Source organism: Mauremys mutica, chromosome 9, assembly GCF_020497125.1.
Source record: "Mauremys mutica isolate MM-2020 ecotype Southern chromosome 9, ASM2049712v1, whole genome shotgun sequence".
Taxonomy (NCBI): Eukaryota; Metazoa; Chordata; order Testudines; family Geoemydidae; genus Mauremys; species Mauremys mutica.
The window spans coordinates 47509188-47525346 of NC_059080.1; the positions used below are offsets into that span (position 1 = coordinate 47509188).

General features: G+C 46.8%; 1 protein-coding gene across 10 annotated transcripts in view; it reads right to left on the reverse strand.

The window, feature by feature from the left end:
* The window catches only part of ZNF185 (zinc finger protein 185 with LIM domain), a 122316-nt gene that overhangs the window by 25659 nt on the left and 80498 nt on the right, over positions 1-16159 (reverse strand). For 7 of the 10 annotated variants that reach the window (XM_045029060.1, XM_045029061.1, XM_045029059.1 and 4 more), the window contains 4 exons: positions 10589-10675; positions 9943-10041; positions 8589-8684; positions 8066-8164 (listed from right to left, as the gene is read on the reverse strand). In XM_045029060.1, coding sequence (XP_044884995.1) covers positions 8066-8164; positions 8589-8684; positions 9943-10041; positions 10589-10675 — 381 coding nt within the window. The remainder of the gene's footprint in view (positions 1-8065; positions 8165-8588; positions 8685-9942; positions 10042-10588; positions 10676-16159) is intronic. The other 3 variants (XM_045029064.1, XM_045029063.1, XM_045029058.1) reach the window with 2 other exon arrangements.

Genomic DNA, 16159 nt, shown 5'->3' on the forward strand with positions numbered 1-16159 from the left:
GCTTGGATTTGTGTTCTACAAGCACATGGATTGAGAGTATAAAACAGGCAAAGTGGACACATACTGGGCCCTTCTCCTGCCTCACCTATGCTGCAAGCAAGCAACACACTGAGAAGAAGTCAAGACTCCAACACAGGAGATTGGCCCAGGTTTAAGGAACAAACCTGTATATTAAGGACTACAGTATCCAGTGGTGTGAGAAAAACTGCTTAATCTAGTTGCTGCCCAGTCTAATAGGGTTGAGAGTTTAGACTGCGTGCTTATATTTTATTTTATTTTGGTAACCACGCTGACTTGTTATGCTTTGGCTTATAATCACTTAAAATCTATCTTTATAGTTAATAAATCTGTTTGTTTATTCTACCTGAAGCAGTGCATTTGGTTTGATGTGTGTCAGAGACTCTCCTTGGGATAACAAGCCTGGTACATATCAATTTCTTTGTTAAATTGATGAACTTATATAAGCTTGCAGCGTCCAGTGGGTATAACTGAACACTGCAAGATGGAGGTTCCTAGGGTTGTTTCTGGGACCGGAGATATTGGCTAGTGTCATTCGGTTGCACGTAGCTGGGAGCAGCTTACATGCCAGAGGCTGTGCGTGAACATCCCAGGAGTGGGGGTTCTCACAGCAGAGCAGGATATGGCTGGATCCCAGAGTCAAGGATTGGAGTGACTTAGCAGACCACCGGTCCGGATAACACCAGAAGGAAACATCACACTCCCCACCCCAACTTTTCTAAATTGCCAGCAAATGGATAAATCCTTTATTTACCCAGCTCTGTTGATGGAGTGGTGTGGTTTGTTACTCAGGGAAGAAACTTGCCTTTTGACTTTTCATTGGACAATGTCTGAACTTTCATAATCCAGATTGCTCTCCTGTGACTTCAGAGTTGGGATTGCCTGTTGCTATGGCTCATAGTTTAGTGTGAAGCAAAGGGGTTAGAGAGAAATGCATTTCTGTGCTTTTGAGTGGGATAGGAATAAAATAAGATGGAGGAATTCTTGCACTGAGTAGCTAACTTTGGTGTATGCAATGTTGTTGTAGCCAGGTTGGTTCCAGGATATAAAGAGACAAGGTGGGTGAGGTAATAAAAGATATTACCTCACCCATATTGTCTAGCTAACTTTGTGTTAGTCCCACTGATTGATTACCCTCTGTGACACAAAGCCAGAAAGGGTTACACAACTAGCTGGCGAACTGACCCAGATTCAACCATTAGAGACATATTAGTAGACAAAGTTTGTGGTTTTGTGTGTTTATATACATATTGTTAGAGGTTAACAATGTAACCAAACAGTTCCTGTCTATTGCTGTATTCTGTTAATTCAGAGATCAAAAGGAGATATTAACATTTAAATTAACTGTGAATGTAGTGGTATCACTGTCTTGATTTCTCTTTTAAGTATATAGCAAATCACCTGCAAAAGGTGGGAGACAAGAAATTGCTTTATGTTAATCCATGTAGTTAATTACTGGTGATGTTTAAGAAATAGGAGGTTACTTCAAAAACACTACTGTTCACCCAAAGACTGCATGAAGTCAAAAGGCTGCCGAGAAAATGTATAAAGGGCTTTTGGGATCTGATCCTTTCATCTCAAATCTGCTTATGCTTCATCAGGGGAAATTTGAGCTACAATATTGAGATCTCCACTTCCATTCTGGGTCACCCTGATATTGAACATTGGACTGAACCTATGGACTAATTCTGAACGAACTCTTTGCCGCTCTAAAGCTCACCTTCTCTACTATGAAACTGGCCTTAGAATTCTATTCATGTCTGTATGTTTAATGATCTTTTAATCAATACTCTCTCTTTTCTTTTTTTTAATAAATTTCAGTTTAGTTAATACAATTTGGCTATAAGCATTTTTTTGGGTAAGATCTAAAATATTCATTGACCTGGGAGGTAATGTGTCCATCCTTTGGGATTGGTAGAACTTGTATATGATGATCAAGATTTTCAATAATCCTCATCATATTTGACTTGGTTGTCTGGGTGGGAGTCCAAAGCCTGGGTTGCTTCAAGGGAACTGTGTTTTTGGCTTCTGAGTAACCAATAACGTATTATAGAAGCTGTTTTGTTGCTAGCTTGGTGCATCTAAGTATTAGAATAACCACCAGTTTTGGGGATTATCTGTCCCTTTCTTTATAGTTTGCTCTAACTGAACAATCTTGGCGTGGCGCCCCATGGGACCCCAGACACCCCCGCCCACACGCCATTCCAATTTGTAGTAGTTTGTGGCTCTATTACTCTCATGTCTTATCTCTCTGGTGGTGCTTCTCTCTCCACACCCTGTGGCAGAGCTGACAAAGAAGGAGAAAACCCATTAAGACAATTACTGTCAATATCTGAACCACCTGAGGGTTAAGCTTAATGAACAAAGAAAGAGAAGACAGTCAAGGTCTTGTGTCAATGGAGACCAATTTCAAAATTGTGCTCCAGGATGCCAACGAACTGACATGGGAACTGATCCTGCAAAGTGCAGAACACCTCCCAAAAGGGGCATGCATCTTCGGTTCCCATGCAGTTCAGTAGAAGTGCAAAGTAGTGACTATTTCACAAGATGGGATCAGCAGCTTGTAGGCACACGACTCTAATCCAATTTTAGACACACATCTAGACACATAGCACTCTAAGAATCCTGTGGCACCTTATAGACTAACAGACGTTTTGCAGCATGAGCTTTCGTGGGTGAATACCCACTTCTTCGGATGCAAGCTTGCATCCGAAGAAGTGGGTATTCACCCACGAAAGCTCATGCTGCAAAACGTCTGTTAGTCTATAAGGTGCCACAGGATTCTTTGCTGCTTCTAACAGAACCAGACTAACACGGCTACCCCTCTGATACATAGCACTCTAAGTTTGTGACCTCTGATTAAGGCTGAACTTTACAAAGATTCTATTTGGATCCCAGCAGCGCTTGTGGCAGGGGGAGGGGCGCTTTTTTTTTTTGTGGGGAGATAGCTCAGTGGTTTGAGCATTGGCCAGCTAAACCTAGGGTTGTGAGTTCAATCCTTGAGAGGGCCATTTTGGGATCTGGGGCAAAAATCCATCTGGGGACTGGTCCTGCTTTGAGGAGGGGGTTGGACTAGATGACCTCCTGAGGTCCCTTCCAACCCTGATATTCTGTGATTCTTTAGGTTCCCTGGAAATTAATACTTATGCTTCTGCATCATGTCCAGCCCCAACTCACAGGACGTGAGGGCTACAAATATGGTCCACAGAATCTCTAGGCTAGTGTCAGGGGCGGCTCTAGCAATTTCGCCGCCCCAAGCACGGCGGCACGCCACGGGGGGCACTCTGCCGGTCGCCGGTCCCGCGGCTCCGGTGGACCTCCCGCAGATGTGCCTGCGGAGGGTCCGCTGGTCCCGCGGCTCCGGTGGACCTCCCGCAGGCACGCCTGCGGATGCTCCACCAGAGCTGCGGGACCAGATGACCCTCCGCAAGCACGCCTGCAGGAGGTCCACCGGAGCCGCCTGCCGCCCTCCCGGCAACCAGCAGAGCGCCCCCCACGGCATGCCGCCCCAAGCACGCGCTTGGCGTGCTGGGGCCTGGAGCCGCCCCTGGCTAGTGTCCACTTATGGTATTTATTGTGAATTTTGCAGAATGATGATACTTATGTACATAAGAACAGACATACTGGGTCAGACCAAAGGTCCATCTAGCCCAGTATCCTGTCTTCTGACAGTAGCCATTGCCAAGTATCCTAGAGGGAATGAACAGAACAGGTAATCATCAAGTGATCCATCCCCTGTTACTCATTCCCAGCTTCTGGCAAACAGAGGCTAGGGACACCATCCCTGCCCATCCTGGCTAATAGCCATTGATGGACCTACTCTCCATGAATTTATCTAGTTCTTTTTTTAACCCTGTTACAGTCTTGGCCTTCACAACATCCTCTGGCAAGGAGCTCCACTGGTTGACTGTGTGTTGTGTGAAGAAACACTTCCTTTTGTTTGTTTTAAACCTGCTGCCTATTAATTTCATTTGGTGACCCCGAGTTCTCGTGTTATGCAAAGGAGTAAATAACACTGCCTTATTTACTTTCTCCACACTGGTCATGATTTTATAGACCTCTATCATATCCCTTCTTAGTCGTCTATTTTCTGAGCTGAAAAGTCCCAGTCTTTTTAATCTCTCCTCATATGGAAGCTGTTCCATACCTCTAATCATATTTATTGCCTGTTTCTGAACCTTTTCAAATTCCAGTATATCTTTTTTGAGCTGGGGCAACCACATCTGCACGCAGTATTCAAGATGTGGGCATACAATGGATTTATAGAGAGGCAATATGATATTCTCTATTATCTATCTCTTTCTTGATGATTCCCAACAGTCTGTTAGCTTTTTTGACTGCTGCTGCACATTGAGTGAATGTTTTAGAGAACTATCCACAATGACTCAGATCTTTTCCTTGAGTGGTAACAGCTAATTTAGACCTCATCATTTTATATGTATAGTTGGCATTGTGTTTTCCAATGTACATTACTTTGCATTTATCAACATTAAATTTCATCTGCCATTTTGTTGTCCAGTCACCCAGTTTTGTGAGATCCCTTTGTAACTCATCGCAGTCTGCTTTGGACTTATCTACCTTAAGTAGTTTTGTATCATCTGTCAATTTTGCCACCTCACTGTTTACCCCCTTTTTTCAGATCATTTATGAATACGTTGAATAGGACTGGTCCCAGTACAGACTCCTGGGGGACACCACTATTTACCTCTCTCCATTCTAAAAACTGACTATTTATTCCTACCCTTTGTTTCCTATCTTTTAACCAGTTACTGATCCATGAGATAACCTTCCCTCTTATCCCATGACAGCTTACTTTGCTTAATGGCCTTTGGTGAGGGACCTTCTCAAAGGCTATCTGAAAATCTAAGTACACTATATCCACTGGATCACCCTTGTCCACGTGCTTGTTGACCCCCTCAAATAATTCTAGTAGATTGGCAATGCATGATTTCCCTTTACAAAAACCATGTTGGCTCCTTCCCAATGTTTCCCAGTGTTCATCTATGTGTCTGATAATTCTGTTCCTTAGTATAGTTTCAACCAGTTTGCCTGCTACTGAAGTTAGGCTTACCAGCCTATAATTGCCATGATCACCTTTGGAGCCTTTTAAAAAAATTGTGTCACATTGGCATCAGAAGTTGATTTAAATGATAGGTTACCTAAAAAGAATGGCTCAGGTTTGGGAATCTCCCTCACATCCTCAGCCATGATGACTGATGCAAAGAATTCATTTAGTTTTTCCACAATGGGCTTATCGTCCTTGAGTGCTCCTTTAGCATCTCAATCGCCCAGTGGCCCCACTGGTTGTTTGGCAGGCTTCCTGCTTCTGAAGTACTTAAATTTTTTTTTTTGCTACAAGTCTGTCTCCTATTTCTATCTCAATCACAGTTCAAGTGTGTACATTTTTAATATATAAAGTAACACCTCCTCCCTTTTCCCCCTCCCTTCCATATGTTGAAAAAAAACATGGACATATCTGTTTGTTAGACCAGTGGTTCTCAACAGGGGTTGCGGCCCCCTGGGGGTGTCCAAACCCTTTCAGGGGGGCTTTGAGGCTCCGCAGCTAAAATCCAGAGCCCAAGCCCCCGCACCTCCCTTGGGGCTGAAGCCAGGACCTGCAGGGTTGAAGCCCCGATCTCCGGTGCCCATGGACAGAGTTGAGAGGCCAGGGGGTGTTCCCCCACTTAAACTACACTGCAAGAGCAGGGCAATCCCAGGGCAGCTCCACCCCCCCCCACACACACCCCTCCTTCTCTCCCTGCCCCCTGGCCAGGTCGGAGGCTGCTCCGGCTAGTGCCATGGAGCAGGTAGCTGCAGCTTTCCCTCATCTCCTGTTGCTGCAGGGGGTTGAAGCTGTGTCTCAGCTCCCACTCCCCTTTGCTCACACAGCCGGAAAGAGCTGCCTGGGTTGGGGGATCTGGCTCCGTGGCTGGCAGAGCCCTCAGGGAAAAGGGACTGCAGGAGAGCTCTCCTGGTACACAGTCCCTAGTTACCTCCCTGCCTGCACATAGCCCCTAGCTACCCCCTCCCTGCACCAGGCTACCCCCTCCCTCTTCACCCTGAGCTAGCCCCCTGCCCACACACAAGCCCCTACCTACCCCCACACACACTGAGCTACCCCCTGCCTGCACACAGCCCCTAGCTACCGCCTCCCTGCACCCTGAGCTATCCTCTGCCCACACACAGCCCTTACATATCACTCTCCCTGCACCCTGAGCTGTTTTCAAACTTTTTGAGCTGAGTTATAATTTTTGGTTGCACCCCCTCACACACACACAACTTAGTCAGGCTGGGCAGCCTGTTGAGGAGAGTCAGGGGGTGGAGGTGATGCTCCCCCCACAGTCCCCACTGTGAGGAGCTAGCTCGAGCCCCACTGGCCCCTGCCCACCTAAAATAGAAGTCAAACTACACCCACACCTGAGGGCTTTCCCCCCTGCTGTCCCAGAGCCCCAAGTTCCCCCTTCCCCCCGGGCCCTGGAGTTTTTATAGCATGTTGTGAGGGGCCTCAGAAAGAAAAAGGCTGAGAACCCCTGTTCTCATGCATTGTGATACCTCTTGTGGTCCCTTGCTATGACAATACTGCTGACAGCTAGCATAGTCACCTATGTGATATCAACAACCCTTGCTATCGCAACCCTTTGGTATACCCTACACCAGTGGTTTTCAGTCTTTTTTAATTTGTGAACCCCTTTGGAAATCTATTATCTGTATATAAAGTTGAATTCTGTTCAGTACGTTTTCAGTCTGTCTTTCGCGGACCCCTTAGATATAGTTTAGACCACAGATTGGGAACCACTGTCCTACACACTGAACTAGGAATTCCAGCTTTGCTTCCATGCCTCTCCAGAACAGCTGACTGTGGCACTCTGTACCCCAAAGCAACACCCTGGCAACCCCATATGTACCCTGGTGATATAATTATGATATGCTGTGTACAAAGTATGTCTTGTAAGGTATCATTTTAAAAGTCTTAATCTTTTGAACATTAATATCCTGTTAAATTGTATGTGCTATCATTATATCTGGAGTTACAAAGTTTTGCTATCAAAATATGTTGTGAAGTTGGAAATACCCACAACCAGCCTTTCAGGTACAACAGTGAAGTTGTTGATAGTGTTGATGATCCATTAAGTGGAATCCACACTACCAAGGACTATCACAGGATCTTTGTACAATAAAGATTTCTCAGAGGGAGCATGTAAACAATGGACACTGTTTGACTCACATCATAGCAAAAGATCTTTCCAGCAAGCTCCTATAAAGGAGGGGAAGTGACATCATCATTTAGCCTCACTCCCCCCACAACTCAACACCTGGAAACACATCTGGAGAACAAAGACTGAACTGGGGAGGTAGTCCCAGGTTGAAGGGGATTTCCAACCTGCATATGGAAGATCTGTGACCTACTTGTATTATCTATCATGATGAGACACTACTTGATTCAAATCCTGTCTAGTTTATAGAACTCAGATTGCGATTCTACTTTTTATTTCTTAGGTAACCAACTTTGATCTGTATGCTTACTACTTATAATAGCTTAAAATCTATCGTTCTGTAGTTAATCAATCTGTTTTATATTTTACCTAAAATAGTGTGTTTTGCTTGAAGTGTTTGGGGAATCTGCTCAGTGTACAAAAGCTGGTGCATGTGCACTTTCCTTTGTAGAAGTGGCAGACAGGGTAATAAACTTACACTGGTCAGGCTTCTGACCAGGGCAAGATGATACAGTTCTGGGGTCCTAGGCTGTGGAGCTGGGGGAATTGGCTGGAGCCTCTCTATTGTTCATGAGTGGCTAGGAGAAGCATTCATGTAACTCAGCTGGGTGTGTCCCTGCCAGTGGATATCAGTTTAAGTGCAGGATCTGGAGAGATTTGCAGCTCGTCACAGCATCACAGTGTGAAAGGGAGCCCAGGTAGTTAAGAGAGAGGGCTCAGCACAATCCCAGTTCCAGGTTGCACTCTTGGGAACCTGTCACACTGACTGCCAATTTTTTCCCATTGTCCTCAGATTTCTTGTGTGACAACACTAAATGCAAGACTTCCCATACCTTTCAGGGTCCAATTCCCCAGCCTCCATACACCCAGGAATTCTGTGTCTTGGGTCATTGATAGTAACATTGCTTTTTGTAGAATGAGAGCTGGACCTGCTGAAGAAAGAAAGTCATTGCAGGCCACGAAGAGCCCCAGAGATCGTCTCATGGCATTACGATCTGAAACAGCACATTCTTAAGTGACACCTTTCCACAAGGAAAAGCGTACTGTGGGGAAAGTGTAAGCAGTAGGAATGAAATATGGAATCCCATTTGGTCAAGGCCTCTTAATACTGCACATTAACATGGACTGTCTAGAAAAAGTGCTATTATTGTCTGCAGAAAACTATATGATGTTTGATTATATATTGAGCATTGGCAGTGTGCTCAGTGCTTTACAATCATAAATGAAGACCGGGTACCTGACAATCTAAATCAATGTCCTGATTCTACTTCCAAGACTTACCAGTGCAATATCCTCAAGATTTTCCTTAAAGTCCATGTCTAATATCACTCAGCAAAATACACATCTCCTTCTCACCTGTTGAAATCAAATTCTTCATTATCCAGGTGCATGGGGACTTTGTATCGGACCTCTTGGGTAACAGCGCTGTTGTCTCCAGAAGAAGGGCTGGACCTACCAAAGAAGGAGGGTCATTCCAGTATGCAAAGGGCCTTGGAGATTGGCTCATGGAATTAGATTCTGAAATGGCTAGATCCTTTGTGAAATATCTGCTCCAGAACATGGCAATGTGGGGGAAGTATAGGCAATGCAAAATAAGCATGGACTATAGAACTCTTTTTGCTAAACTCCTCTTAGCACTACCCATGGGATGTACAGCATTCTATGGGCTTTCCTCCCAGCAGTAGTGGCTTGACAGTTGTAAGTGAAGAACAATAGCCAATGGAGTCTGACCCAGGGTCAGCACCTGCACATCAAGCCAACACCCAGGGTCAGAGTAGGAAAGAAGGAGGAGGTCTTATGATTAAGGCACAATGCTGGGAATGAGAAGACATGCACCTCTAATAGCTCTACCACTGATTCACTGTCTGTCCTTTGGCAAGAATCTTTTAGTTGCTGTGCCTCTGTTTCTTCATCTGTAACATGGGATAATCATATTTACTTATGTCAGAGTGAGGGTTGTAAGGCTAAGTTCACTCATGTATAATTAATGTGTTAGGGTGTGAGCTGCTATAGAAATGACTATTTTGTTACTTGGGCTCTCTTATGCTGGAGTTAGGAGACCCTTAGCATGGGTCTAGGAGACCCTTAGCAAGGAACCACCCAACTATACACAAGTTGCAAGGTCTACAGAAGTCAGTGAGAGTTCTGCATGCATTTCTGAGGGATGGATTGTACCCACGAAGACACGCATGCAATGGATAGATCTTGGGAACATTGGGAGAAGCTTGGGCTATATTAGATCAGTTCACTGAGATTTGATTTTTCAGTGGATATCATCTGAATATTAATTACTCAAATTAAGCCCTTTGGCAGTGAGTTTGGAATTGCTTGGCCTAATTGCCCTGAACATTGTAGAGTAATAAAGTTTAAGGCCAGAAGGGACCAGCAGATCATCTAGTCTGACCTCATGTATGTCACAAGCCACCAGCAACACACAGCACCTGCATATGCAGAATTAGAGCAAATTACTGTGTGCTACAGGAAAAGAACAGGAGGGACTAAGGTGCTACAGTGCCAAAGGTCCCTACAGGGAATAGATGGAATTGGCACCTGGCATGGGAATTTCAAATTGTGATGTTCTGCACCTGCTTGATGCTAAGAGGTTAGGGAGCAACAGGCATTTCCAAAGCCTTAGACAAAAGGGGAACGGAACACAGCTAAAGAATTCATCATCAGAGCAATATGATGGTTGTTCCCCCTAACTCCTTACTTTGTCACATTCAGTTCAGGCTCTTTGTGTTCTGTGGCTCTGGTACTCTCGTATCTGATCTCTCTTGTGGGACGTCTCTCCTCATAGCATGGGACAGATCTGGTAAAGAAGGAAAAGCCCATCACTGGCACCTGAATCATCATGTAAAACTGTTCTGTGTGCTGAGAAAAAGGAAAGACTCTGTCCAACTGTTCAAAGGCTCTTTCTGTGGGGATTGTTTCATGGGCCCCAACTGCATTTCAATGTGCCAACCTACTGACACTGACTTTCTATTTATTTCAGTTGCCCTTTAACACCTCTGTTGCTTCTGCAGCATCTTATGGTCACTAGGATGGGAGCAGAGCCTATCCACATTAACATTGGCTAAGAACTAAGGGTACTAATCCCTCCAAGCACATGGCATTGACAAGAGAACAGAGCTCAAGTATTCGAATCTTGTCAGGAAAGGCTGAGGTGAAATACACCTCAAGCTCACCTTACGTCCTGCAAGCTGGGGTATCTATACTCTTCTGCACAGTCCCTTTCATCATTTCAGACTCCAGGGCTGATGGCTATAATAAGAGTGCCTTCTGAGAGCAGTGGACTTTAGATTTTCCTTTGTCCTCAGATTTCCTGGATAACCCCACTAAGTGCAAAACCCACGTACCTTTTATCTGTATCACCCAGGTATCCAGGGACTGTGAATCTGGCATCAGTGGGATGTGTGGGGATGTCTTTAGATTGGGGGCTGGACCTGCCAGAGGAGGAGAGTCATTAAACTGCTTCACTCGCTCATATGTGTTGTTAAAGTGTTTCAGAAAGGTCACTCAGTGGAATTACTGTTTAGACCAGTGGTTCTTAACCTGGGGTGCATACACCCCCTGGGGGTGGAGATACCCTTTCTGGGGGTTCGAGACATGCCAGATTTTTTTTAGAAGGTAAATCATCGAAAACACAAATTAAGCACAGGCACGTAAGTACAACTGTTCCATCAAACCTATGTATTTATTAACATTATACATTTTTTAATGATTACATACTGTAATATACAAACAAAAATATATCTAGGTTTAAGGGGTCTGAGAACATATTTTTTAGATTTAAGGGGTGCGAGAACATATTTTGATTTTTGATAAGGGGTGCAAGAACATATTTTGAGAACCAAATGGGTGCAGGCTGCAGTAAAGGTTAAGAACCACTGGTCTAGACTAACAAGGTTGCACTGTGTGAGACATTAGAAATGGTCTGAAGAAAATAGGATGAAATTCAATAAGTACAAATGCAAAGTACTCCGTTTAGGAAGGAACAATCAGTTGCACACATACAAAATGGGAAATGACTGCCTAGGAAGGAGTACTGCAGAAAAGGATCTGGGGGTCATAACTGACCACAAGCTAAATATGAGTCAACAAAAAAAGCTGCTGCTGCAAAAAAAAACCCCCAAACATAATTCTGGGATGTATTAGCAGGAGTGTTATAAACTAGACATGAGAAGTAATTCTTCTACTCTACTCCACGTTGATTAAGTCTCAACTGTAGTATTGTGTCCATTTCTGGGCACCACATTTCAGAAAAGATGTGGACAAATTGGAGAAAGTCCAGAGAAGAGCAACAAAAATGATTAAAGGGCTAGAAAACATGACCCATGAGAGAAGATTAAAAAATTGGGTTTGTCTAGTCTGGAAAAGAGAAGACTGAGGGGGCATGATAACTGTTTTCAAGTATATAAAAGGTTGTTACAAGGAGAAAGAAGAAAAATTGTTCTTCTTAACCTCTGAGGATAGGACAAGAAGCAATGGGCTTAAATTGCAGCAAAGGAGATTTAGGTTGGTAATGAAGTAAAAATCTTAAGCGAATCCACATGTTTCATAGAATCTCTATGGATAGAAATTTCATGCTCTAATAAAAATATAACATTAGGGATCTATTATCGACCACCTGACCAGGACAGTAATAGTGATGATGAAATGCTAAGAGAAATTAGAGAGGCTATGAAAATTAAGAACCTGATAATAGTGGGGGATTTCAATTATCCCCACATTGACTGGGAACATTTCACTTCAGGACGAAACGCAGAGATAAAATTTCTCGATACTTTAAATGACTGCTTCTTGGAACAGCTGGTACGGGAACCCACAAGGGGAGAGGCAACTCTAGATTTAATCCTGAGTGGAGCACAGGAGCTGGTCCAAGAGGTAACTATAGCAGGACCGCTTGGAAATAGTGACCATAATACAATAACATTCAACATCCCTGTGGTGGGAAGAACATCTCAACAGCCCAACACTGTGGCATTTAATTTCAAAAGGGGGAACTATGCAAAAATGAGGGGGTTAGTTAAACAGAAGTTAAAAGGTACAGTGACTAAAGTGAAATCCCTGCAAGCTGCATGGGCACTTTTTAAAGACACCATAATAGAGGCCCAACTTCAATGTATACCCCAAATTAAGAAACACAGTAAAAGATCTAAAAAAGAGCCACCATAGCTTAAAAACCATGTAAAAGAAGCAGTGAGAGAGAAAAAGACTTCCTTTAAAAAGTGGAAGTCAAATCCTAGTGAGGCAAATAGAAAGGAGCACAAACACGGCCAACTTAAGTGCAAGAGTGTAATAAGAAAAGCCAAAGAGGAGTTTGAAGGACAGCTAGCCAAAAACTCCAAAGGTAATAACAAAATGTTTTTTAAGTACATCAGAAGCAGGAAGCCTGCTAAACAACCAGTGGGGCCCCTTGATGATCGAGATACAAAAGGAGCGCTTAAAGATGATAAAGTCATTGCGGAGAAACTAAATGGATTCTTTGCTTCAGTCTTCACGGCTGAGGATGTTAGGGAGATTCCCAAACCTGAGCTGGCTTTTGTAGGTGACAAATCTGAGGAATTGTCACAGATTAAAGTGTCACGAGGAGGTTTTGGAATTAATTGATAAACTCAACATTAACAAGTCACCGGGATCAGATGGCATTCACCCAAGAGTTCTGAAAGAACTCAAATGTGAAGTTGCGGAACTATTAACTAAGATTTGTAACCTGTCCTTTAAATCAGCTTCGGTACCCAATGACTGGAAGTTAGCTAATGTAACAACAATATTTTAAAAGGGCTCTAGAGGTGATCCAAGCAATTACAGACCGGTAAGTCTAATGTCAGTACCGGGCAAATTAGTCGAAACAATAGTTAAGAATAAAATTGTCACATAGAAAAACATAAACTGTTGAGTAATAGTCAACATGGTTTCTGTAAAGGGAAATCGTGTATTACTAATCTATGAGAGTTCTTTGAAGGGGTCAACAAACATGTGGACAAGGGGGATCCGGTGGACATAGTATACTCAGGGGCGGCGAGTTATATGGGCCCGTGGGGCCCAGGCCCCACCAATAATCCAGGAGCTGGGCTCAGCCCCAGCAATGTTTGGGCCCCAGGCCCTGTGCTGGGGGTCCCCGCGTTGCAACACCCGGCGCTCTCACTCACCGCAGCGGCAGCGGCAGCTCCCGGGAGGGGCCTCAGGAGCGACTGGACTCCCAGCCCATTGGCTGGGAACCCCAGCCAATGGGAGCTGCCAGGGGCGGTGCCGGAGCTGCCTGGCCGCGCCTCCACAGCAGGGAGGGGGAGCGAGCCACAGGCAGCGGCTGAGCCCTGGGCATTGTGAGCAGCAGACAGACACAGACGGTGAGCTGTGGGCAGCCAGACACACACAGCCGGGGAGTGGGGGTTGGTGGGGACAAACACACACAGCCAGGGGGTTGTGGGACAGACACACACGGGGGGTGGGGGGGACGGACAGACAGACAGACACAGCCTGTGAGCTGTGGGGGCAGCCAGACACACACACACAGCCGGGGAGGGGGGGTTGGTGGGGACAAACACACACAGCCAGGGGGTTGTGGGACAGACACACACAGGGGGAGGGGGGACGGACAGACAGACACAGCCTGTGAGCTGTGGGGGCAGCCAGACACACACACACAGCCGGGGAGGGGGGCGTTGGTGGGGACAAACACACACAGCTTGGGGGTTGTGGGACAGACACACACAGCGGGGGTCAGACAGACAGACATACACAGCCGGGGGGGGGGGGTTGGTGGGGAGAAACAGACACAGCCAGGGGGTTGGGGGTTGGGGGACAGACACACACAGCGGGGAGCAGACAGACAGACACAGCCGGGGGGGGGGTTTGGTGGGGACAAACAGACACAGCCAGGGGATTGGGGGTTGGGGGACAGACACACACAGTGGGGGGCAGCCAGACAGACAGACACAGCCGGGGGTTGTGGGACAGACAGACACAAGGACACAGCCAGGGGGTTGTGGGACAGACACACACAGCGGGGGGGAAGGGGGACAGACACACACAGCCGGGGGTGGTGGGGGCAGCCAGACACACACAGCCGGGGGTTGTGGGACAGACCGACACAAGGACACAGCCAGGGGGTTGTGGGACAGACAGACGGACACAGCCGGGGGAGTTGTGGGGACAGACAGATGGAGCCATGGGTGGGGAAAGGAGCAGCAATGGGCACCCCGGGGCTGGTATAAAATACACTGGATGGCGGGGGGCTTCCTGAGGGGACTATAGCAACACCCCCCGCAGAGCAGACCCAGGTTGCAGCTGGCTCCGCCCATCACAGCCCCCTGCCCCACAGAGACCCACACAACCCTCTGCCCCCTCGAGAGACTCCCAATGACCCCTGTGCCCGTCACTCCTCTCCAAAGAGCCCTCCCCTTTGTGCCAGCCCACTCCCCTCCCCCACTGCCTCCCCTCCTCCAAAGCTCCCTACAATCTCCCCTTTTGCCTTCCGCCCCCCAGCCCAGCCCATTCCATTGGCCGGGAGGCTCCCAGTCTAGAAGCTAGCAGGGCCCATGGGAGCTGCACCTGAGGCAGGGTGCCTGCCTGCAGATGCAGACCTGCCTGGCTGTGCCTCCACAGCACAGGGAGGGGGAGCCACAGGTGAGCAAGCCCTGGTCATCATCATCATCACAGGCCCAGTAATTCTCTGGATATTTAATTTCACTGAGGCAAAATGTGTGCAATTTTATGGGTTGAATGATTGAATGACATAATACCCACCTGCCTGCATTGTCCGTCACTAAGCCCTGGTCTACACACAGCCCCGGGGTCGAACTAGGGTACGCGAATTCAGCTACGTGAATAACGTAGCTGAATTCGAACTACCCTAGTTCGAATGACTTACCCGTCCAGACGCCGCGGAAGCGAACTCCGCGGCTCCAAGGTCGACTCCGCCAACTCCTCCTGCCGCGGTGGAGTACCGGAGTCGACCGCGGCGCTTCCGGAGTTTGAACTATCGCGTCTAGATCAGATGCGATAGTTCGAACTCCGAGAAGTCGAACTCGCCGCGTCGACCCGCGCGGTAAGTATAAACGTACCCTAAGTCCAGTAATTTTGTCAAGTGTTTGTTGCACAACATGGTGGTGCCTACCCCTACCTTGTGCTTCAGGGGGTGATGGGGTCAGGGCAGCCTGTTATAGAACTACCTGATTAGTAATTGGATATGTTGGCTGGCATCTTTTTTAGTAATTGGATATGTTTGCTCCCCCTGATGTTAGAACCTGGCTACACCACTGGGGAGGGGAGCTTCCTAGACCTGTGCAGCTGGGGCTTAGGTGAATTTTGTGATACTGTGCCCCTTCCCAGCTACCACCCTGCAGTCCCCACTCCTGCACCATGCTAGGCAAGGGGCAGCCCCATCCCCAGTGAGGCTATGGTGAGGGGTGGCAGCAGGGGAGGCCATACGTGATGGCAACCTCCCCCCTCGGTACCCACCATAGGGGAGCCGAGTGGGCTTTCTGGACCTGAGAGGGACCCTAGGAGCATGTGCAGTGAACTGCGGGGGAGAGGAGGGGTCCCTCCCCTGGAGCTTGCTGCTGCCAGGGAGGGTGGAGGGGAGTCCTCTTTGGCCCTAGCCCTGGGGCAGCCTGTCTGCACCCCAAGTTCCTTATCCCCAGCCCTGCCCCAGAGTCCTCACCTGACCGGAAAAACACGCAACTTAAATTTGGTGGTCAGTTTAGAGTATCATAGAATATCAGGGTTGGAAGGGGCCTCAGGAGGTCATAAGGTCCAACCTCATGCTCAAAGCAGGACCAATTCCCAACTAAATCATCCCAGCCAGGGCTTTGTCAAGCCGGGCCTTAAAAACCTCTAAGGAAGGAGATTCCACCACCTCGCTAGGTAACCCATTCCAGTGTTTCACCACCCTCCTAGTGAAAAAGTTTCTCTTAATATCCAAC